This window comes from Eulemur rufifrons, chromosome 6 (genome assembly GCF_041146395.1).
Source record: "Eulemur rufifrons isolate Redbay chromosome 6, OSU_ERuf_1, whole genome shotgun sequence".
Taxonomy (NCBI): domain Eukaryota; kingdom Metazoa; phylum Chordata; class Mammalia; order Primates; family Lemuridae; genus Eulemur; species Eulemur rufifrons.
The window spans coordinates 91,780,765-91,804,041 of record NC_090988.1 but is presented as its reverse complement, the minus strand read 5'-3'; the positions used below and the strand labels follow the sequence as shown (position 1 = coordinate 91,804,041).

The window sequence follows — 23,277 nt, the reverse complement described above, 5'->3', positions numbered from 1 at the left end:
TTCTCAGATTTGGCACATTGTTACTACACATACAACCAAACATACTCCTTTCTATGCAGTCATTTAACTATTTCTAACCATGCACTCGTTTCTACAAAATAAGTATTTGGATTCCAAGTATGGATAGTAACACTTCGCCTAGTTCCTAATAACACAAAATAAACAGCTGTACCTGTAAAGAAGTAGGAAAACCAATGTGCCTTTAAGAATAAGGAAGGAAGACTTTGCTTGTCTTTATGTAGTTGATTCCTTTTCCCTAATGCATTAAAAAAATCATGATGACACAATCAATTCTGCCAATTAAAAGCTCCCAGAAGACAGCTCATGGGACGTTTAACATGGGAGTTAGAAATGGTGTAAGCATCTCTTCAATGTCATGTTCTTCATCTCTCTCGGTAATGACCTTACTTACTGCTCACCCTGTATCACTGGGCATTGTTCTACCTCACTTCCTCCAAAACTCAGCAGAAGAGGCTGCATTCTAAAGAGCACACTACTCACTCATTTCATTTGGTCACCACTGCAGCAAGAACATATTTTATCACACAGTGTCATTGCATTGAGCATACATTTGTTGGAAAAAAAAAAAAAAGAAAAGAAAAAAGTGGGCATTTTTTGACCATTTTTTGCTTCTTTCACATTGCTTTGTTTTGTTTTTTAGGAAAGTCCAAGACAAAATGAATGCAATTAAAGAAACTTAAAGAATTCAAACAATTGAGATGGTTTCTACACTTCTTCATTTGCCTAAGCCATGATGTAATATGTATAGTTATTGAATTTCTTGGTGATCAAGTATTTTTAATATATTTAATTAAAAAAGTAACTAATTTTTATTAACACAGCATACTGAACATTTTTCAAATAGAATTTTATTGAACACTCATTAAAAATCTGAGATAAATATTGTTAATCTCATTTTATGTTGAAAGACCTGAGCCTTGGATAGAATAATCAATTTTTGCATTTGGGAAAAGGAAGGGATGTGTAAATTCACACCTAACGGGGGTACAATGCACATTAGCTGGGTGAAGGACACACTTATAACCTTGCTTCCAACTTTACAAAAGCAAATTATGTAACAAAACGTGTGTACCCTGTAAAATTCTGAAAAAAATTTAAAACATATAAAAAGTCCAAAAGCAATAGATGCAGGCATGAATGTAGAGAGAAAGGTTATACACTGTTGGTGGGATTGCAATTTAGTACAACCCCTATGGAAAACAGTATGAAGGTTTCTCAGAGAACTAAAAGTAGACCTACCATTCTATCTAGCAATCCCACTACTGGGTACCTACTCAAAGTAAAAGAAATCATTTTATCAAAAAAAATACCTGTACTTGAATGTTTATTGCAACACAATTTACAATTACAAAGATGTGGAATCAACACAAATTCCCATCAATTCATGGGTGGATTAACAAAATGTGGTATATGTATATCATAGAGTACTACTCAGTCCTAAGAGAGGATGAATTAATGCCTTTTGCAGCAATTTGGAAGGAATTAGAGGACATTATCCTAAGCAAAGTATCTCAAGAATGAGAAAACAAGCACTACATGTAATCTCTAATAAATTGGAACTAACTGATGGGCATTCAAGTGCATAGCAGGAAGTAAAGTTCATTAGAAATCAAGCAGCGCAGAAGAGGGGAAAGAGGAGAGTTAAAAACCCACCTAATTGTACAATGAATACTATTCGGGTGATGGCTGCATTTATAGCCCTGACTTAAGCCATGTAACAAAAACGTTTGTACCTCTTTAATATTTTGAAATAAAAAATAATAAATAAAATAAATAGATAAAACAACCCACCCCACAGCTTAGGAAGAAAAAACTGTATTTGATAATAGTACCTCCTCCCATAGGGAGGCATAAGTCAAGTTACAATATATATGGATGTAACCCATGAGACAAGCTCCAAATATTTAAAATACTCTTATATGATTTGCAAGCATTTTAACTTTTCTCTTTTGAATTTTTTACATGTTAAGTTGCTCTTATACATCCTCAGTTTCTTTCCCCTCTCTTTTCTCTTGTTACCCATGATTCTCTTCCCAAGACTATTCTACTTGAGTTTCTTTCCTGATTCACATTTTAAAGGCCAAAAGTAGCTGGGAAATATCATTATCAATATCTCAATAAAGAAAAGATCCTTGAGATCTAGAATGTCTTTAATACGTTATTTCCTGGGCAGGTTTTCAATTCATGGACCAAATTATATTTGAAAGATCCAGGTATATTTCTAGAAAGTCTCAGTGTAACATACAAGTGCCTATATATGTGTGTATGCATCTACATAGGTGTTTGGGTACTAAAATAAATGATACTATTAAAAGTGGGCATATGATGAATATCATTGTCAAATTTAAAATATTTTGATGAATCCTTATGATAGATTCAAATTTGCTGCATTAGAGCTAAAGCATTTATCCTCCTGAAAGTTAATACCTGAATGATTATGAAATATTTAACAGAAATGCATCTGAAGATTATTTCTAGTTCTGTAAACAAATGCTTATTGCTATTGCCCTGATGGAATATGTTAAAGGTTCATGTTTAATGATTGTGAGAATTGCCTTTGACAGCTTCCTATTTCATGCTTACTGTGCCCAGCATGCCTGTAGTTAGAAAGTTTACGCATTTATTTGACATTTATGCAAGCAGTAGCAAACTTTATCCTTCAAGATTCTTACCATTTTTAAACTTCCATTTTATTATAGAATGCCAAGTAATTTACATTAAGGCATTGGAGAGATTGCTGAATCTGTTTTGTAAAAGCCATGACTATTTTTCTCTCAACATGAGAAATATCACAAAGAAAATAATTAAACCTCAGTGAGGGAGGAAACTAGATATTCTTTTAAGCAGGAGTTTTGTATCAAATGGGTGCTTAATCAGAATTTGGGGGGTAATTAGGAATTCGTGTTTAGCTAGCAATTAGTTTTTAAAAATCTATGTTCCTTATTGCAAGAAATATAACCCAAATTAAACTCAGCACAAAGAGCACTGGCTCAATAATGTCAAATTGCTTTTCTCTGGATTGGAATGATCATAAATAAACTAGATAACAAAGTCAAGATAGATTTGTTCATGTTGATGAATTTGATTCACAAGGATATCTATATCCACATGCTTATTTTTGTTATATAAAGATGTGGGGGAAAAAAAAAAAAACCAACCTCAAAGCGTTACTTGTCATTTAGTACTGCGGTCCCCAACCCCCGGGCTGTGGACCGTTACCAGTCCATGGCCTGTTAGGAACTGGGGTGCACAGCAGGAGGTGAGCGTTGGACAAGCCAAGGAAGCTTCATCTCTATTTATAGCAGATCCCAATTGCTCACATCACCGCCTGAGCTCTGCCTCCTGACAGATCAGCAGTGGCTATAGAGTCACATAGGAGCGTGACCGCTACAGTAAATGGCGCATGCAATGGGTCTAGTTTGCACGTCCCTTATGTGAATTTGTCTGAAACCATCCCCACCACCCATCCCCCCTCAGTGGAAAAACTGTCTTCCATGAAACCTGTCCCTGGTGCCAAAAAGGACCACTGATTTAGTAGGTTGTTTAGTGTCTGTCATTCAACAGAAAAGCAGAGGTTCCATTTGTGCTAAATTTGTAAATATGGTATATATTTTGGTGAAATTCAGAGTTTCAAGATTTTCCTATCCTCCCAACTCAAAAAAGAAAAAAGTGAAACAAATTAGTAAGTTTGTAGGACATAAAGGTCCATTATGATACATACTCGTAACAGATATAGAATAGACAATGAGATGTAAAATTTCTCATGGCCTTAGAGTTCTGCTTTTTGATTGATTCCTAAGATCCAGCTGCACCTGTCTTCGGTTGCTGTGAGACATTACCGCATATTTATAATAAATTCTCCCTGTTACCTGAGCTAGTTTGAGGGGGTTTGCTTCTTATAAAACTAACAAACAACCCCCCTAAAAAAAACCAGCAAATTTATACATCTTACTAATATACTTTTAATGTACAGTGTAATATATATTTTTACATATATACTATTATATGCCTTTTATTTTCTTTTTTTTTTTTTTTTTTTTTGAGACAGAGTCTCACTCTGTTGCCCAGGCTAGAGTGAGTGCCGTGGCGTTAGCCTAGCTCACAGCAACCTCAAACTCCTGAGCTCAAGCGATCCTCCTGTCTCAGCCTCCCGAGTAGCTGGGACTACAGGCATGCACCACCATGCCCGGCTAATTTTTTTTCTATATATATTTTTAGCTGTCCATATAATTTCTTTCTATTTTTAGTAGAGATGGGGTCTCGCTCTTGCTCAGGCTGGTCTCGAACTCCTGAGCTCAAACGATCCGCCCACCTCGGCCTCCCAGAGTGCTAGGATTACAGGCGTGAGCCACCACGCCCGGCCCTGCCTTTTATTTTCTAATGGTGGTATGGCAGTATTTATCCTCCAAGAAAGGAATTTAGGAAATATTCAGAATGTTAACAGAACAAAAGGACAGTTCGGGGAAAGGAAGAATCTTCTACTTGTACCTTAAATCATTCATTTTAGCACAAAACCTGAAGAAAAAAATATTTTGCTTTGTTGGAGTTTTTGAAGATATCAGAACAATTTATTTTTCTTTCCTAAACACAATCCTCACATTCATGGCACATAAAGAGGCCATGTGTTAGGTCTATGCTCAGGAAAGAAAATAAATAAATAAATATTACTTACCTAACTATAATTAGGAATAGAAAGAATAGCTAAAGGAAGGTAGACATTCTTGTCTGGCATGTCTCATTGCTTATTCAGTTTCTGTATTTCTTCTTTAAATGTTAGTTCTTACTCTCAGGTCAACCTGTTCTAAATTTTTCAAAAGTAGGTGAAACAGAAAGTGATCACCCTAGGCTAGAGGGTCAGAGGAAGAGTTGGGTTTGTGTAGCCCAGAAGGCTGGATCCAAAAACTCAAGTCTAGGAAAAATATGATCATCCCGTTCCCCTCTTTTCCCATTGCCACCTCTTCACTACATAGGCACATTCCTATGGAAGAGGAAATGGCTAACATGAACTGCACAGTGTCTGGTATAACTTAGCAAGTCAAGACAGAAGGACAGAAGGATGTGTTTCTTGAAGACTCTGCAACTGAAAGGACAGATGCAAATAAGAATAGAATAAATTCAAGAAGGTGAGCTGAAAGTGTGTTTATTCTGTTTACTGTTGCACCCAGTAAGATCACATCAATGTTGGAGGACATACCAGTTGGGAGTTTTCAGCTAGAGTAACGCGTCTCAAAGTTCAATGTGCTTACAAATGACCTTGGAATTTGGTTAAAATACATTTTTGGAGACAGTAGATCTTAGGTGCAGAACATGCTTCTGCCTTTCTGACGGCCTCCATGCTGATGCCTATGTGGCTGGTCCATGTAGCACAACTCGAGAGGCGAGGCCTAGAAAAACAAGTGCAGCTCATTTCTCTTCAAACATGAGCTTTTTACCTATCATTCTTGGGATGTAACTATAGATAATAGTAAAACTCATCATCAAATTGAAAGATTTTTGAGTCAAAGATTTAGAGTTATGGTTTATTGGAAAGTGGAGGCATTGCCACAGTAGTGACCATGTTTCGTCTGAGGACATTCTTCAAGGCCTGCTTCACATCTTTGTTCCGCAAACTGTAGATGAGTGGATTAAGCACTGGGCTTACAAAGGTGTAGAAGACAGCTATGATTTTGGATTCCTCAACAGACTTATCTGTTGGTGGTCTTACATACATGCAGAAGAGTGTCCCATAAAACAGGGTGACAGCCAGCATGTGGGAACCACAGGTGGAGAAGGCCTTTTGCCTTCCCTCTGCTGATTTGATGCGGACGATGGCAGCAATGATGAAGGCATAGGAAGCAAGGATGATGATGAGGGAGCTGGAGAGGTTGAAGCCAGCTGAGATGAGCATGACGTGTTCTTTGACGTAAGTATCAGAGCAAGAAAGCTTAATGAGTGGTGGGTCAGCACAGTAGAAGTGGTTGATGACATTGGATCTACAGAAGGTCAGGCGGAAGGTCAGGGTGGCCTGGAGCAGCCCATCTGAGAAGCCATAGACATAAGGAAATGTGGCCAAGCAGGTGCAGACTCGCCTGGACATTCTCACACTGTAGCGCAGAGGGTTGCATATGGCCACGTAGCGGTCATAGGCCATTGCGGCCAGCATGTAAAACTCAGTGAGGAGGAGCGCGATGAACATGTAACACTGTGTGAAGCAGCCAGCAAAGGAAATGGTCTTCTTCTCTGATAAGAAATTAGTCAGCATGTGTGGGGTTGCATTCGAGGTATAGCACAAGTCCACGAAGGCTAAGTTAGTGAGGAAGAAGTACATGGGCGTGTGAAGGCGAGAGTCCAGTCTGATTAACATTATCAAGCCCAGGTTGCCTAAGAGGGTGACAAGGTAAACCACCAGAAACAGCACAAAGAGGAGAGGCTGGAGCTCGGGGCGATCTGTGAGCCCAAGTAAAATGAATTCGGTTATTGCACTGCCATTTGGGTTGGACATTTCCTGAGAGTCTTTGCTCTTCAAACTATGGAAATAAAGTAAATATAAAGGTGCAAACCATTGTTAATAACAGTTGAAATTATTTTTCTCTGAAAACATATAATCCAAAATGAATTTTTCCTGCATTGTATTTCCACTAAGCCATTATTTCACTTGCCTTTGTATTAAATAATTTCCATATTTCTCTATATATACCTATTCTCATACCTATAACTATACCTATACATACACACACACCTATGCCTATTTCTATATCTATATCTGTATTTACAACTGAACTGTATGTTCCCTATTTCCTGAATTATATTTTGTCTCTCAATCTTTATTTATCCTGCGATGTCTGGGTTAAAGACCACTGCTTTATGAAGCATTTCTCACCCCACTCTCCTTGTGCCTGAGACTGAATTAATCTCTTTCTGTTCTATCTTCAAGCACATCCTAAATACTTCTAATTTATTTTTAGCACATTATATCACAATGATGTATCTATTAAAGGTATTAATTCTTCAAGGGCAGAAACAAAATCCAGTTTCTCATTGCCTCGTGGTTGCTTATCAAACATGTATATACTGAATGTAAAAGAAAATAAAAAGTAGTGTGAGCATGAAAAAATTAATTACCTGCAATGATTTAGTACCTCCACATCCCCCCCACAGAGCTTTGCATGATGTCATATAATAATTAGAATTAAGTGCTTGTTGTAATTTTGTATAGCAAGAAATTTCTCCTGAAACTTAATGAATCGAGCAAATTCATAGACAGTTTCAGAAAGTCTTATGTGGGATGCTGGGATGTTCACATTTAACAAGTATCCGTAGGATTCTAATGCAACTGTTCATAGACCACACTTCGGAAAGGCACGGTCTTAAGGACTCAATAAACATATGTCAAATAAATGAACAAAAATTTATCAAATAAATGAATTCTCCCATAGTATTCTGAGGATAGTTAGTATTTAAGCTATTAAATACAACTTGTATCAAACAGAGTTACTATTGATACAATTCTCTGTGGCCTCTTTTCCTCCACATATCACAACTAGTGCTGAATCCCCTCTTCCTTTCTCTCAAGATGCTTTATTTTGTGCCTTTTCTCTTCTACTTAATTTTTTTTTACAATTTTCCCAATTCTTAGCTCATTTCAAAATGACTCACCATACTTAGTTTTTTAGAAGCATCATAATCAAGTCTCTCTTTGCTGCTCTATATCCTTTACCCAGAAAACTAAGTACTTAATAAACATTTGTTAAATACACTAATAATAGTTACTGATAATATATATGGATATTTAACCACATACTAAATTGTAGTGCTAAGCTCTGTGCGTGCAATGAGATTTAATACTCACAACACCCTATGTGATTGACATAGCTATTATCCCATGTTACTATTGTTAAAAATGAAGTATAGAAAGGTTAAATAACTGGATGAAGGTCACACTCCTATCCTAATAGGTATAGGGTCTAAGATATGTGTGAGATTATCTGATTTGATAACTTCTTTAATAGTGATATATCACCTTTCTAAAGTTGAACTGTGTTGTGCAAATTCCATGTATAGACCCCGGAGGCTGTGAGATATTTGATGATAAGAAACACAGATAACCATGGCATCCTTACATAGTGCAGCATGAAAAAAAAAAAAAAAAGTTGTGTCACACGCATTCTCCTCACACATAGACAAGTTTTACTATGTGGATGACTCATACCCCTTGATCACCTGTACCTAATGTAGCTAGGGAATATCATATGTAGAAGCGATGACAAAGCTTGCTGTTAGGAGTAGGTCAGGAGCCCTGGATTTCATCATTGTTTCTGCAGTTGAAGAGCTTTGCATCTGGATGAGTCGCTTCATTTCCCCATTTGAAGGTGGTGATAATAATGTCTGTCCTGGCTTCCTTTGACGTTCAGTGTGAACATCAAACAAGATATCCATAAAGAAAGACTTTTTGATAATCAGCATACCATGTGCTGAGGCACTATAGATATAGAAGTGAACAAATCTCCAAAAACCCCTGACCTTCTGCATTCTTCCTAGTGTACAGAGACTGATAGAATTGTAAGTAAACAAATGATGCTTCAATAGCAAATAGGACGACCAAGAAAGGCCTCACTTTAAAAGTGCCTTTCTTTTTTTTTATTTATTTCAACAACAAATTGAAGGGGGAAAAGAACAAGGTATAAGGCTGTTTTAGGAAGGGTGTTCTAGGAAGGATAAAAAGATAACACGTGTGGTCTTTCTTTAGAAGAGTTAGTGGGGTGTGTGTGCACAGAGTTGATGGAGAAAAGTGCAGAAAACTCCAGCTGAGAAGTTCCCTCCAACACAGATATTTACTTCATGGAAAGTCTGATTCGTCTCTACTGATGACTTTCCCACCAAGAATATCCACAGCCTTCCCTGGAGAACAGGGGTCAGTGACCAGTTGCAGCTACTCTTCAAGAAGTCTCTAGCAGAAAATATTCTGACAAAAACATATTTACTTGCGCTGCAGCAGAAAAGTGGCACAGGAGAGTATCGCTTGATACTCTTCTATATCCCAGGACCCCCAGAGAGAGAATAGATGATGTTTACAGGGACACAGACAATTGGGAGTAAAAAGATCAGGACGTGAAATTTTCAGATTTCAAATAAGATCCATCAGAAAATTCATTTTCAGGAGGTTTCATTTGCTGCATGCCACTTAAGGACCACCTGTGGGATTGTGAACGGTTTTCACTTATAAGCTTCATGACTTCTGTGGGACCCAAAAATATTCTGTTGAAATATAACAGAGGCACTTATGGGGAGTGAGAAGAAAAAAGCGCTATGCATAGGATGTGTACACACAGAAAGAGAGCCACAGCAGGTCTGGCTGCCTATTGACAGAGTAAAAGGAAAATACCTTATGAGCCAGGAAGATCTGGGCTGTCGGGATCCTTTCCCAGGTTAGCCTCTACCTGATGGAAGAAGAGCCCACAGAGGGGAGTACTTTGAGGCCAGGAGAAAGCTGCAATTTGCAAAACTTGGAACTGAGACCTGCTCTGTAGTATATCTGGTCCAGGATGAAATAAAAATATATGGATCCTTGTTCAAAAATTATTAGGAATGTCAAGCAATAAACCAAGCTTGGTTCCTTTCTGAGCACAAGGCCTTGTGCAACTGCACAGACTGCATACCCGTGACCCAGCCATGCCTGGAACACACAGGCTATCAGAACTGACAATGGGGATATGGAAGGAGAAGGAGAGCCCCAACCTCCCATCGCTTGAAACAAAAATAGGAAAAGACACCCCAGAGGAAGAGTTTTGGCCCAGATGAGGCTACACTGGAGGGTGACCCACTCCAAGGGGCCAATAGTCTACATAAATTCTGTATGCTATTCAATTACAAGAGAATGATAAAAGGCTGTGGTTCAGAAAAAAAAAAGGAGTTAAGAAAAAAATTTAGTAAGACTTTATTGTGAGAATGGTCCTTAATCTTGTTTTTTGTTTGTTTCTTCATTTGCTTGTTTGTTTCCATGAACTCCTCGAAAAATCCAATGAAACTATGACTCTTCACCCAAAATAAATGTGCATACTCCAAATCTTACCCACCAAATATAAGGGACTCCTGGATCACCTGAGCTGAAATATATAACTCTTTTATTAGACTAATTTTCGTCCCATGCCTGGAAATGGTTTTATATTTTTATGCAGTGAGTGTAGTGCTTGCCTTTTTTAGGTGTTTTGCACCAGTGGCAGTTCTATACAATAAGGACCAAGAAGATCAAAGTAAAGCTCAACAATCCTGTCATAAGAGAAATTGAGGGTTAAACTCTGCTACTAAAATCATAAAATGCTGCATGTACAAATTTTTAAGAAGCACGGAGCACCAAACATAATATTTTCTTTGAGATCTGCAGGGAAAAATATAATATCGCCAATTTAAGCTTATAAAAGTGGAGATGAGAAATATGTTTGAGGTGAATAGAAAAAACGTAATAGTGACATTTTATCAAGCAATTTTCAAGTGACAGAGTCTTAATATAGCCAGTATGTAATGTGCCGTTAGAAATTCCCTTAATACTTTTCACAGCTGACCTTCCTTCCCTCTCTACTTCTTTGCACACAGCTGCTGAGAAAAGGCACGTCTTCTTTCAGAGCTAAAAATCAAGAATCCTGCTCCCGACTGCTTTGCAAAGTTAAGGAAAATCTGATTCTTCTTAAGAATGGCACAAGTATTTCATTTGCGGATCTCAGTTTGAGGTTTTAGTATAATTTCCTCTTTAGTAAATATAAAGAAGTTAAAAAAAAAGGACTTACTTCTGTTTCTGACATACATCTGTTTTCTCAATCTCTGATTAAGAAAGTTTCTCGATGCACCTCCAAGCTGTAAATTATAATCATATTTATACCAGGATGTGGGAGGTAGGGACCTTCTCTTAAAGCAAGTCTCAGAGGGCCTGAGGAGTAGCAGCGATGAGTGTTACATCTGTAATCACCCCTCTTGGGTTTTACTGGAACACTCTGGGTTCAAGAAGCTACTCATGTGCCTGTCACATTTTCCGTAATTTCTCATTAATCAGTGTTTGTCCTGTGAGCTCTGTGGAGGGCACACAGAGGTTTCATCTCGCTCTTTTTAAAAATAAATGTGATAAAACATTTAACATGAGATCTACCCTCTTAATTTTTACGTACAAAGTACAGTGTTGTTAACTATAGGCACGATGTTTTAAAGCAAATCTCTAAAATTTAATCATCTCCCAAGACTGAAACTTTGCACATCTCGGACAGCAGCTGCTCATGCCCTGCTCCACACAGCCCCTGGCAACCGCCTTTATACTCACTGCTTGTGTGAGTTTCACTATTACGGATACCACATGAAAGGGGAATCATGTAGTACTTCTCCATTCGTGACTGGCTTATTTCACTTAGGGCCAAGTCTTCCAGGTTCCTCCAGGTTGTCACGTGTGGCAGGATATCCTTTTTAAAGACTGAATAATACTGCACTGCGTGTATATACCACATGGTCTTATCCATCCTTCCACTAATGCACTTTTGTGTTGTGTCTATATCTTAGCTATTTGCAATAATGCTGCTATGAACATGGGAGTGGAGAATCTCTCTGAGATTCTGATTTCAATTCTTTGGAATATATATTCAGAAAGTGAGATTGCTGGATCATATGGTAGTTCTATTTCTGATTTTTTGAGGAATCTCCATACTGTTTTCCGTAGCCACTACACCATTTTTCATCCCTACCAACCATGTACATGGATTGCAACTTCTCCACATCCTTGTCAACTTCATCCTTTGCTTGTTTGATCATAGCCATACTAATAGGTGTGAGTTGATATTGCATTGTGGCTTTAATTTGCATTTCCCTGATGATTAGTGATGCTGAGCATCTTTTCATTTACCTGTAGGCAACATTAGAGAAATGTCTATTCAAGTCCATTGCTCCCTTTTTAATGGGGATATATGTTTTTGTGTTTTTTATTGCTTTTTATTTTTACTATTAAATTCCAGGAGTCCCTCATATATTTGGATATTAACCACTTATCAGATATATAGTTTTCAAATATTTCCCCCCTTCCAAAGGTTGCTTTTTCATGTTGTACAGAAGTGTTTTAGTTTGATGTGGTCCCACTTGTCTATTTTTGCTTTTGTTGTCATATATCAGAAATCATAGTCATATCCAATGTCATGAAACCTTTCCTCTTTGTTATCTTGTAGGAATTGTACAGTTTCAGGTTTTATGTTTAAATTTGTAATCCATTTTGAGTTGATTTTGTGTATGGTATAAGATAAGGGCCCATTTTTCTTCTTTTGCACGCAGATATTAATTTGTTGAAGAAACTAACCTTTTCCTATTGTGTATTCATGGCACCTTTGTTAAAGATCACTTGACTGTATATGTGTGGGTTTATTTCTAGGCATTCTGTCTTTCCATGGGTCTATAGAGCTGTTTTCTCCTAGTATATATTTCAGTAACAGTAATTACAGTTTTAATTGCTACAGTTTTATAACACTTTGATATAAGAAAGTATGATGCCTCCAGCTTTGTTCTTTTATCACAAGATTGTTTTGACTTTGAGGGTCATTTGTGGCTCCATATGAATTTTAGGATTGATTTTTCTATTAATGTAAAATATGCCAATGGTATTTTGGTAGGAATTGTGTTGACTCTATAGGTCAATTTGGGTTCTTTCTTGCTGCAATAATATATACTTTATTATGTCAAGGATTAACAATGAATGGAGTTCAGGAAAGGAAGATTGGCATAGACCTATGGAATATGTAACACTATTATATTATTTTTTATTGTTATTTATAATAGTATTATTATGAATCTGGTCCAAATGTACTAGGATTTTGCTCTGATTTCAATGCATATGTAGTCAGGACCAGAGGAAATATTGTTTGAGCTAATATATCTCTGGAATTATAAACTGAACATATCTTTGTATAAGTGGCACATGTTAATAACTCTACCAGAACTGATTTTAGTTAAATTAATCATCAGTTAGAGTCTAAAAGATGTTTCCTTGCATTTTCCATTTTAATACATGAGAAAAAATGATCTTATATCACTAGGGAAAATGAGAACGTTGCTTTTTACACAAAAGACAAAAAAATCACTGCCTCTACCTAATATCACTTTTCAGTTATTCATTCAAAAATTCATCCTTAAACACTAATGGACCACTCTAAATTTTGTAGATTTCTATATGTTACCAAGTTGAAATCAATATTAATTCTTATTTTCAGAGCAACTGCAGCCTGGTAGAAGAAAACTAAAATCTAGAGAAGGAGATAAATAAAATCTAGAGAAGGTTTTCCATAAGGAAAACCAAGAATACCACTATGAGCTTTCAGAAAAGAGAAAGACTTAACGTAATGTTGTCCAGGTTCATCCACATTTTTGCCAATGATGGAATTTCCTTCTTATTTAATGCTGAATAGTATTCCATTGTGCATACATTAAGTAAAATACACCAAACACAGAAAGACAAATACCACATGATCTCATCTTTATTAGGAATCTACAAATCTTGATCTCATAGGGGCTGTATCAGGGGAGTTAGGAGATGTTGGTCAAAGGGTATATAATTTTGGTTAGACAGGAGGAATAACTTTAAGAGATCTCTTGTACAACACAGTGGCTATAGTTAATGCATTGTATACTTGAATGTCACAAAGACAGTAGATTTTAATTGATCTCACCACAAATAGTGATAGGTATGTGAGGTGATGTATATATTAATTAGCTCAATTTAGATATTCTACAAAGTATACATATTTGAAAACACATAATCATGTTGTATATGATAAACATATATATATGTTTTTATTTTACAATTAAAAAATAATTAGTTAGCAAAAAAGAAAAGGAAAAAATCTATTTCCAGCTAGGGCATGAATACTAGAGCCATTCAAAAGGCATTATGATGATTATGAAGAATAAGAACACCTTTTTATATGCCCTAGAATTAATCCCAACATCTAAACTGGTACCATGTGTTTTGAGAAGAAACTAAAGTGGTTGCTGAGAGTCCATGATGTTAAACAAATCATGACTATAGAGAATTAGGTTTGTCCATTAAAAAAAGTCACTGTGTTATCACAGGCACTTAGTGATTACAAATAAACTAATGCCTAAAGGGCAATTTTATGAAAGAAAATTTCTTTAATCATTTGTTGCATGGCAAGAATTACATCTTTGTTCCTTAGGCTGTAGATCAATGGGTTCAGCATTGGGCTCAAAAAAGTATAAAAGATTGCAATTATTTTGGACTCCTCTACAGACTTCTCTGATGGAGGTCTTAAGTACATGCACAAGAGGGTTCCATAAAATAGAGTGACTACAGTCAGGTGGGAACCGCAGGTGGAAAAGGCTTTGTGCCTGCCTGCAGCAGAACGCATCCTCAAGACAGCTGCGAAAATGAGAAGGTAGGACAGAAGAATGATGAAGAGAGAGCTTAAGAGAGTAAAGCCAGCAACAACAAACATCGCCATGTTTTTGACAGAGGTGTCAGAGCAGGCCAGCATTATAAGGGGAGGATCAGCGCAGTAGAAATGATTGATTTCAAGGGAGACACAGAAGGATAAGTGAAATGTCAGCAGTGCCTGAGAGAGTCCATTAAGGAAGCCACACATATAAGACACTGTGACCAGACAGACACAAACGTTCTTGGACATCCTGGAACCGTAATGCAGAGGACTGCAAATGGCTACGTAGCGGTCCAATGCCATTGCAGCAAGGATATAAAGCTCAGTGATCCCTAGAGCAATGAAGAGAAGGCACTGTGTGAAGCATCCAGCGTAGGAGATGGTCTTCTGGTCTGAGAGGAAAATGTACAGCATATTTGGGGTAATATTGGAGGAATAGCAAATGTCTACAAAGGAGAGGTGGCCAAGGAAGAAATACATGGGCGTTTGGAGGTGGGAATCGGTCCGGATCAGCACGATCAGGCACAGATTCCCTGACAGCGTGACTAGGTAGACAACCAGGAACACCCCAAACAGGATCCTCTCTAGCACGGGGTCGTCTGTGAGTCCCAAGAGAATAAATTCTGTCATTATTGTGTGGTTTGGGGAGAACATCTTCTTATCCCTCTAAAACTGAAAGTGACAAAGACTGTGTGTGAGGATTTCTGTCTGATTCAGATTCTGTATTTATTCCATCTCACACAAACACATACCCACACACAGACATATACACATTCTCTCTTTCTCATGCATACACACACATATAAATATATATTCAGACATTCATTCATTTATACCTGCTATTTGGGACAACTCCATGTTTGGTAAATTTTTCTGACTTTGTTAGGAAACAAAAAAACTGCAGTTAACGAAAACCAGCTATAAAAAGCAACAGGTTGTTTGTATCATTTAGATGAACAAATGAAGGACGTTCCATCTCCAGGGTCCCTCCATCTCTGACACCCTATTTTTTCAGACACAAAATAGAAATAAAGTTTATCACACCGTGTTAACTTAAAACTATTAGTTGTCTGGCTTAATTTCATTCAGAAAAAGAATATTAAATTAGTGAAATTTATCTCAGTGTATGGCTAGAACGGTTCAGAGTTATAAACTGTTTTCCCTTTATAATTTTATCCACCCACATATTCGTGTATACTGCAGAGCTTGATATTTTTTCCTTTCTAATTTTTGGAGTTACGACAGTTAACGAATATCCCATTCTCATGGAGCATACATTATAGTACAAGAAATATATTAAGCACATAGAGAAAATATATAATATAATTTAAGGTAAAAGCAATTTCTATGAAAAAAAGTGAAGGTGGGATGCTTTTAGATGAGCACTCAGAGAAGACTTTCTGAAAAGGTAGCCTTTGAACTGTAGATAAACAATTCCGGTATATGGGGATGAGTGTGAATATTTTTGGTTTCCATTTTTGTGCCACTAACCCACTCATGAAAATGTTTGTTTAGTGACCAACAGATGATGTTCAAAAGGGAACTAAACTTCCAGTTCCAGCCACTCTCTCAGTCCTTTGTGAAAATAAGGTACGACTGTAAAAATTATTCTTCAAAAATTTACCCTAAAGCCACTGTTTATTTAGTTCTCACATATACATCAGAAAAATTTGCATACAATAATTGACTTTTAGAAAATCAATGAAATATTAATGTATGATTAGAATCTCCACACACACGGAAAGATGTATTATGAGTAAACAAATGTAGAAAAGGACTTACCTGAAAAGTTAACTGACCGTATTTTATAAAAACAAGTTGGGAAGGTTTATAATATATTTCTTAGGTATATTCCCTTGAGTATTTTAAAACTAATTCTAAATAACCAATTAAATTTTTTGTTTGTTGGTTTCTCAAGGGCATTACTTTAACTTGATGCTTGAGGAGCAAGATCCTCCTTTGAGGATGAAATCCCTATGTAACACATATGTACCCTGCTTGGTATATGTGCCCATGACATTTTAGCACAAATAGAGAAATGAGTCATTATTTTCAATAATGTGGAAGGAAGAAAACATGAGTAGATAAGTTTTATCTTTTAATATAGTAAACACAAGGAAATTCCCATCAAGGTTTTCAGTTTTTCATCATAAGCACTGGGATGTTTATTTATTTATATAACATCAAGTAAGACTAGAAAATACAAAATTTAGCTACGTGTATGACACTAACTCAAAGAGCTTTACACATCCTTATTTTATTTTGTTTTTCCTAGAAAACCTTTGGAAAGCTTTATTTATATTACTTGAGGGCACTAATTCTTTAGTTCATGTCTCTTTCCTTCAAATGCAATGACCAATGATACATGTCTTCTGGAAGGACACTAGCTGCACAAATGTCACAATGCTCAGACAGTTGAACACAACCTACTGGCCCTATAAGATTTTTACTTGTGCCTTTTTATTATTCAATTGGCTGTTTTAATTTAAAAGTTATAGCAGGTTTAACATTGTACTGAAAGTACTATTGATGTAGTAAAATTTTTCAGATTGGAAAAGAAATTTGTGTTATTGACACATGATGTTATACTTTATATAAATCTCTTTTAAAATATACAAGAAAGAAGTTAAGTGTATATTTTGAAAGGTTACAGGACTATAAGGTTAATATACAAAAAACATTTATAGAATACATAAGAACAACACAGAAATGGGATATATAATTTTAAATATCACTCGTAATAATATCAAAAGCATAAACTGGTTAGAAATGAATATAATAAAGGTATTGAAAAGAAACACACTGAAAACCACAAAACTCTGCAAAGAGAAATTAAAGAACACTTAGATAATGAAGAGATGTATCTCATTTGTGGATTAGAATATTCAATACTGTCAACAGGTCAATTCTTCGTAAACTGATCAATAATTTAAAGCCAGCTCCATCAAAATTTCAGCAGTTTTGCTTTTTAAAAATTTGACAAGCTGATTCTTTTTTTTTTTTTTTTTTTTTTTTTTTGAGACAGAGTCTCACTCTGTTGCCCAGGCTAGAGTGAGTGCCGTGGCGTCAGCCTAGCTCACAGCAACCTCAAACTCCTGGGCTCAAGCGATCCTCCTGTCTCAGCCTCCCGAGTAGCTGGGACTACAGGCATGCACCACCATGCCCGGCTAATTTTTTTTTTTCTATATATATTTTTAGCTGTCCATATAATTTCTTTCTATTTTTAGTAGAGATGGGGTCTCGCTCTTGCTCAGGCTGGTCTCGAACTCCTGAGCTGAAACGATCCGCCCACCTCGGCCTCCCAGAGTGCTAGGATTACAGGCGTGAGCCACCACGCCCGGCCTTGATTCTTAAATAAATAACAATATATAAAAAATACTTAGGTTAGCCAAAACCGTTTTTGAAAGAGAACAAAAAATGTTGGATAATTTACAAAGGCTCTCTGGAAAATATCCAGCCACTGTTAATATAATGAGAACAGTTATATGGCTGGATACTTTCTGGACAGCCCTCCTATACTACCTAAATTTACACAACCAGTACGATGAATCCAATTATCTGACCATTGTAATAATTATGTATCTCATTTATTCTAGCAGACTTATATCAATTGGTCATTGCAACTGAAGCCAAATGATATTAACTAAATATTTAATGTCTTCAAATATAATTAAACAGGTTTCTGAAGTCTACTTAGAGACATGTAATAAGTATGTGTAAAACTCTTTCTTGAGTTAATATCATACACCTAGTAGTTACTAAGAACTTAGAGTACTCAAAGTGTTGATCAAAGAATAACAGATTAATGGTACAGAACAGAGATTCTGGAAATAAACCCACCATACTTCAAAATTAACTTAATGGAAATAATAGACCTAAATGTAAATGCCAGATCTACAAGTGCTCTAGAAAAAAAAAAAAAGAAAGAAAAATTTTTCATAATCTTGAAGAAAGGAAAGGTGTCTTAGGAAGAACAGAAAAGCAAAGCAAAGGAGCTGGATTCCTCATGGAAAAATTAGAATAAGCAATAAACAAATAAAAAGGTTATTTTGCTATCAACTACATACACAAACACACATACAAAAACATATACAAATACCCATAAATATATGTATAGATAAAACATCAAATTCACTCTATTCATTTAAAGAGAACAGTAAATGAACAGTAATGGGAATGAAAGAGTGAAGAAGAGAGGTCACATATTGGTGGGCATTCACATTGGTAAACAAGCAAAAATATAATAAAAAAAAACCTCCAAAGGATATTTGGCATTTTCATCAAAAGCCTTATGAAAGAGGATTTTATTGGATCAGTAATATCATTCTAAAGATATACATTAGAGTAATAATATGAGACATACTCAAATGATTCTCATTTTTATATAATTTCTGTAAAAGAGAAAAGAAAAAGCCTCACCTACTGGGGTTGACAAGTTTCTGAAAAATAGTCTGGAAGTTATTAAACACTATAAAAATGGAATGAATTGTCATTTCCATAGTATTTGATTATTCTGTCTTTTATAACTTTGTACCAGTAGGAGTACTGTGGATGGAGTCATTTGTTCTTTATTGATTATATAGAACAATAACAATGCCATCTGGGCTTATCTTTGAGTTTCTATTTTTTTTTTTTCAATTCACTGAGATGGTACTGTGATAATTTGACATACTTCGAAATACCATACATAAATGATGAAAAAAACCCTCAATAATTTAATTATTAAATTAAACATCAATTAATTTAAAATGATTACTTAGATAATAAGGATACATTATGTGACCTGTGACCAAAATATCTGCCTCATTTAACGAACAGTTTCTTTTGGATAACTTTCTTTATTGCTCTTTTAACTTCTTTGTTCCTCAGGCTATAGATCAACGGGTTTAACATAGGACTCACAAAGATATAAAAAACAGCTACAATTTTCCCCTGTTCTACAGAGGCCTCAGACAGGGGCCTCAGGTACATGCAGAACAGCGTCCCGTAAAAGATGGTGACAGCCGTCAGATGGGAGCCACAGGTGGAGAAGGCCTTGTGCCTGCCCTCAGCAGAGCGGATGTGCAGGATGGCTGTGAAGATGAAAACATAGGAGATGAGGATGATGGTGAGAGAGCAGGTCAGGTTGGAACCAGCCACCACGAACATGGCAGTTTCTTTGACGTAGGTATCCGAGCAGGCGAGGACCATGAGAGGTGGGTCTGAGCAGTAAAAATGGTTGATCTCGTTGGGTCCACAGAAGGACAGACGAAGCATCAGGATGGTTTGTGCCAGACCGTTTGCAAAGCCATAAACATAAGCAGCAGCAACGAGAGACAGGCAGACACGTCTGGACATTTTGCCACCATATAACAAAGGCTTGCAGATGGCCACATAGCGGTCATAAGCCATCACTGCGAGCATATAATAGTCTGTGATCACCAGGGCAATGAAAAAGTGAAATTGTATAAAGCAGCCAACGAAGGAAATGGTCTTTCTCTTGGATAAGAAGTTAACCAGCATCTGAGGAGTGACATTGGTGGCGTAACAGAGATCTATAAAGGAGAGGTGACTTAGGAAGAAGTACATCGGAGTGTGAAGTTTTGAGTCACTTCTGATTAACAGAATCATGCTCCCATTGCCGATGACCGTGATAAGGTAGATGACTAAGAATACCACAAAAAGGACAGGTTGCAGCTCAGCTCGATTTGTCAGTCCCAGGAGAATAAACTCAGTCACGGCTGTGCAGTTTTTCTTTAACATTGTGTTTGCTTGGCTTCTAATGAGGGCTAAAGAAAAGGAAATAAAAATAAATTCATTTGGCTTTTGTCATGTATCCATTACCCCTGTGGTGTCATCTGATATTTCTTCCTCTTCTCTCAAACTTATAAATACATGTGGCATAAAGAAACAGCCTAGTAAGCATGTGATTGATGGTTTAAACATCCAAGTTAATATAGAGCTCTTCATATAAAAAGGCAATCATGTTTTAAGTGGTTTTCTGCCAGTCTTTTCTTCAAGTCATCTTTTATCTTTCTGCAAGTCTTCTTCATATGTGTTCACTTACTCTTTCCTTGAACACATGGGTTTAAACATCATTTTTGTTTAAAATTGAAATTCTTTGTTTTACAATATATCTTTGGATGTGATATCTAAACTATCAACCATTGAAACTCATCTACATTTCTCACAGCTGAGTGAATTTAAGGAAGTTGAACTGATATACGGTGCATATCCTTATAGAACAAGGATCTCTTTACCTGCCCCTCTGAATCCAAGATCATTTGCAAACTTTTCCCTCACCCTGTAAAGTATACCCATTTGCTTCACTGTAGTCTACGTCAGGTGGCCCTCGTTTCGCCAAATTATTCTTAACTTTTAAGACCCAGCTCAGGATTTTTGTTTGTTTGTTTTGTTTGGTATATTTCTACCTTTTGTTCCCCAAGGCATAAATTGACTCTTGGGGAACAAAAGTAAATCTTAAAAAATATATTTTTATGTGTAAAATATATATACACACACACAGAATACACAAACAATATACATTTGCATACATATATGGGTATACACATACACACGCATTGATGGTATAAATGTTTATGAGGGGACATTTAAGGAAAAAAAATAGTGTATCAAACAGCTCTGGGGAAGTGTGTAATAATGCAAAATTGGGTGAGAAATATATCTTCAAACAAAAATGATTTTTTTAAATCTACTCATTCTAACTGTTGTGAAATTATTAATAAGCAAAACATAATGTGAATTCAATATAAGTTCTTTAAAACATGTAACAGATCATAGTGAAATAATCATATTAACCATACATCTGAGACTGTGTTTAAGATATCATGAAGTTTATCTCTCCACATTTGGGCAGGATAAATGTGACCATGAATATTTTTATGGGAGGATCGAAATTCTCCTTCAATGACACATATCCAGATTTGGCAATGTTATACTGACTCTTTTTTAATAACTACCACATCAGCATCGGAAACAGGTCACTTGTCAAGGCACTTTGTAAATTCCATGCTCAAGAATCTTGTCTATTGTATTATCCCATTCTGTACATGAGAACTTTGGACTTATTGACTAAAGTAATCCTAAATCAGTGGAATCAAAATTATTTTGTGTTTTTCTTTCTTCAACTTAATAAGACCCATCTGAATTTTAATAATAATTGCCAAATATAAAAATATTCTTTTGGCTCTAGAATAAGTATTTTTAATTAGCTTCTATTTATTGAAATAGTAATCAAGATTCAAAATAATTAATATCTCCATCTTTGCACTGTGGGGAGATGAAGTCATACAAACAATAAATAATACAGATAGTTTAATTGAGTATTTTAGGGTAATAGCCTGACATCTAAGAAAAAGCACCCATCATCGTACTGATTTGAGTAAGGATATCTTAGACAGAAGCTTTTGCAATTGGACAGAAGTGGCTTTGGGGACATCTGAGGCTGTGCCCTCCTGATATCTGCCTTACTCTGAGACATTCTCACATAAATGCTGCCGCCACTACTCAGTTCTCCAAAGAGTCCAGAAGGTTGGTCTTTGGCTTTCGCAAGGGTAGTGCCTACTTGGCATGTTGTCAGGTTCAGTTTGAAGTGGGAAAATAAATTTAGAGAAGGTTCCTTCATAAAGTGTATTTTTCATTAACTTTAAATAATTAATATATATGATGAAGTTAAAAGCGGCTCATTCTTTATGAAGCGGGTACAGAACATTACATGATACAATGTTTATAATGATAAAGAGTAGCATTGTTAAGTCAAAAAAATCAGAAAGATTATTTAATACCACATATTTTTTTTCATCAAGAAGCTAGAAAGTAAACATGGTTGATTATTGAGGGTCAGCAGAGTATAACAGTCACTGAGAGTTTGCAGTCACACTTCCTGGATGGAAATCCGGGGTCCTCTAGTTTCCTGCTGTGTGATCTAAGGCAAATGATTAATCTCTCTGTGCTTCACTTTCCTCATTCATAAAATTTGGCTAATAATAGCAAATCCCTCCAGATGAGAAAGTTAATTCAGCGGACATTTTTATAATATGTCTGGCATGTAGTAAGCACTTAATAAGCTGTGACTACTAGTGTTATTTGAAGAATGATACAGGTCCAATCTACAGCAAGACTCAACATCAAAGTGTGAGCTTCTTTATGGAAAATGATGTTACCTAATCTGGTTGTAGACTCAGAGGTGCCTAGATTAGTGCTTTCCCAATTGGAGGCAGTCCATAAGTACTGATGAAATTAATGTTCTCTTTGGTCTAGTTCACATTCCATTATGTAAACACTCTGTAAACACCATTCTGTAGAGATCTGTACTCTGAGAATAGTAGCATTTTCATAGAGACATTTGCTAATTCATTTGAATATATTTCAGCTCAATTTATTTTTATCGACTAAAATATTTATTTCTGTATTCCAAAATATTTTTGAAAGGTCTAATCCTACCTGAGAAAGAAGAGTGATTTCAAAATGACAGAATAGATATGAAGTACCTGAAGAGTTTATAATGGAATTGTCATATAAGGACCAAATCCCTATGGTTCAATTATTTCTAGCAAAAATCCAATCACACTAGGAACAACCACTATTTTTCCATTCATCTGAAAATCCTAAGCTCATTGAGGGCATCAGTTTTTCCCACTCCTCACTGTCATCAGGGAGTCAAATCTCCCGAGATGGAAGAAGCAGTGGGATTCATTATTTATTTTACTCTACCCTTGAATGACTTAATACATTTTGTCTTGGGTAAATATTAAGTTTCTTGTTTACAATCTACAAGATAGAATAGTGGATGACACCGGAGAAAGTTTTAGAGTCTAGAAAATCATTGGAAGATCAATTAACTTTTTCTGAACTTGGACTAGTTATT

General features: G+C 36.1%; 3 protein-coding genes across 3 annotated transcripts; all 3 read right to left on the bottom strand.

Annotated features, from left to right (window-relative positions):
• Nucleotides 1-5,533: 5,533 nt before the first annotated feature.
• On the bottom strand, nucleotides 5,534-6,502 carry LOC138384963 (olfactory receptor 5M11-like). Its single transcript, XM_069470604.1, has one exon. The coding sequence runs from the start codon at nucleotides 6,500-6,502 to the stop codon at nucleotides 5,534-5,536; it is 969 nt and encodes a 322-aa protein (XP_069326705.1).
• A 7,615-nt stretch (nucleotides 6,503-14,117) lies between these two features.
• Nucleotides 14,118-15,065, bottom strand: LOC138384470 (olfactory receptor 5M1-like). The gene has a single exon (XM_069469975.1). The coding sequence runs from the start codon at nucleotides 15,063-15,065 to the stop codon at nucleotides 14,118-14,120; it is 948 nt and encodes a 315-aa protein (XP_069326076.1).
• Nucleotides 15,066-19,214: 4,149 nt separating this feature from the next.
• LOC138384469 (olfactory receptor 5M5-like) lies at nucleotides 19,215-20,153 on the bottom strand. The gene has a single exon (XM_069469974.1). It carries the CDS (start codon nucleotides 20,151-20,153, stop codon nucleotides 19,215-19,217), a length of 939 nt encoding a protein of 312 aa, XP_069326075.1.
• Between the last annotated feature and the right edge of the window lie 3,124 nt (nucleotides 20,154-23,277).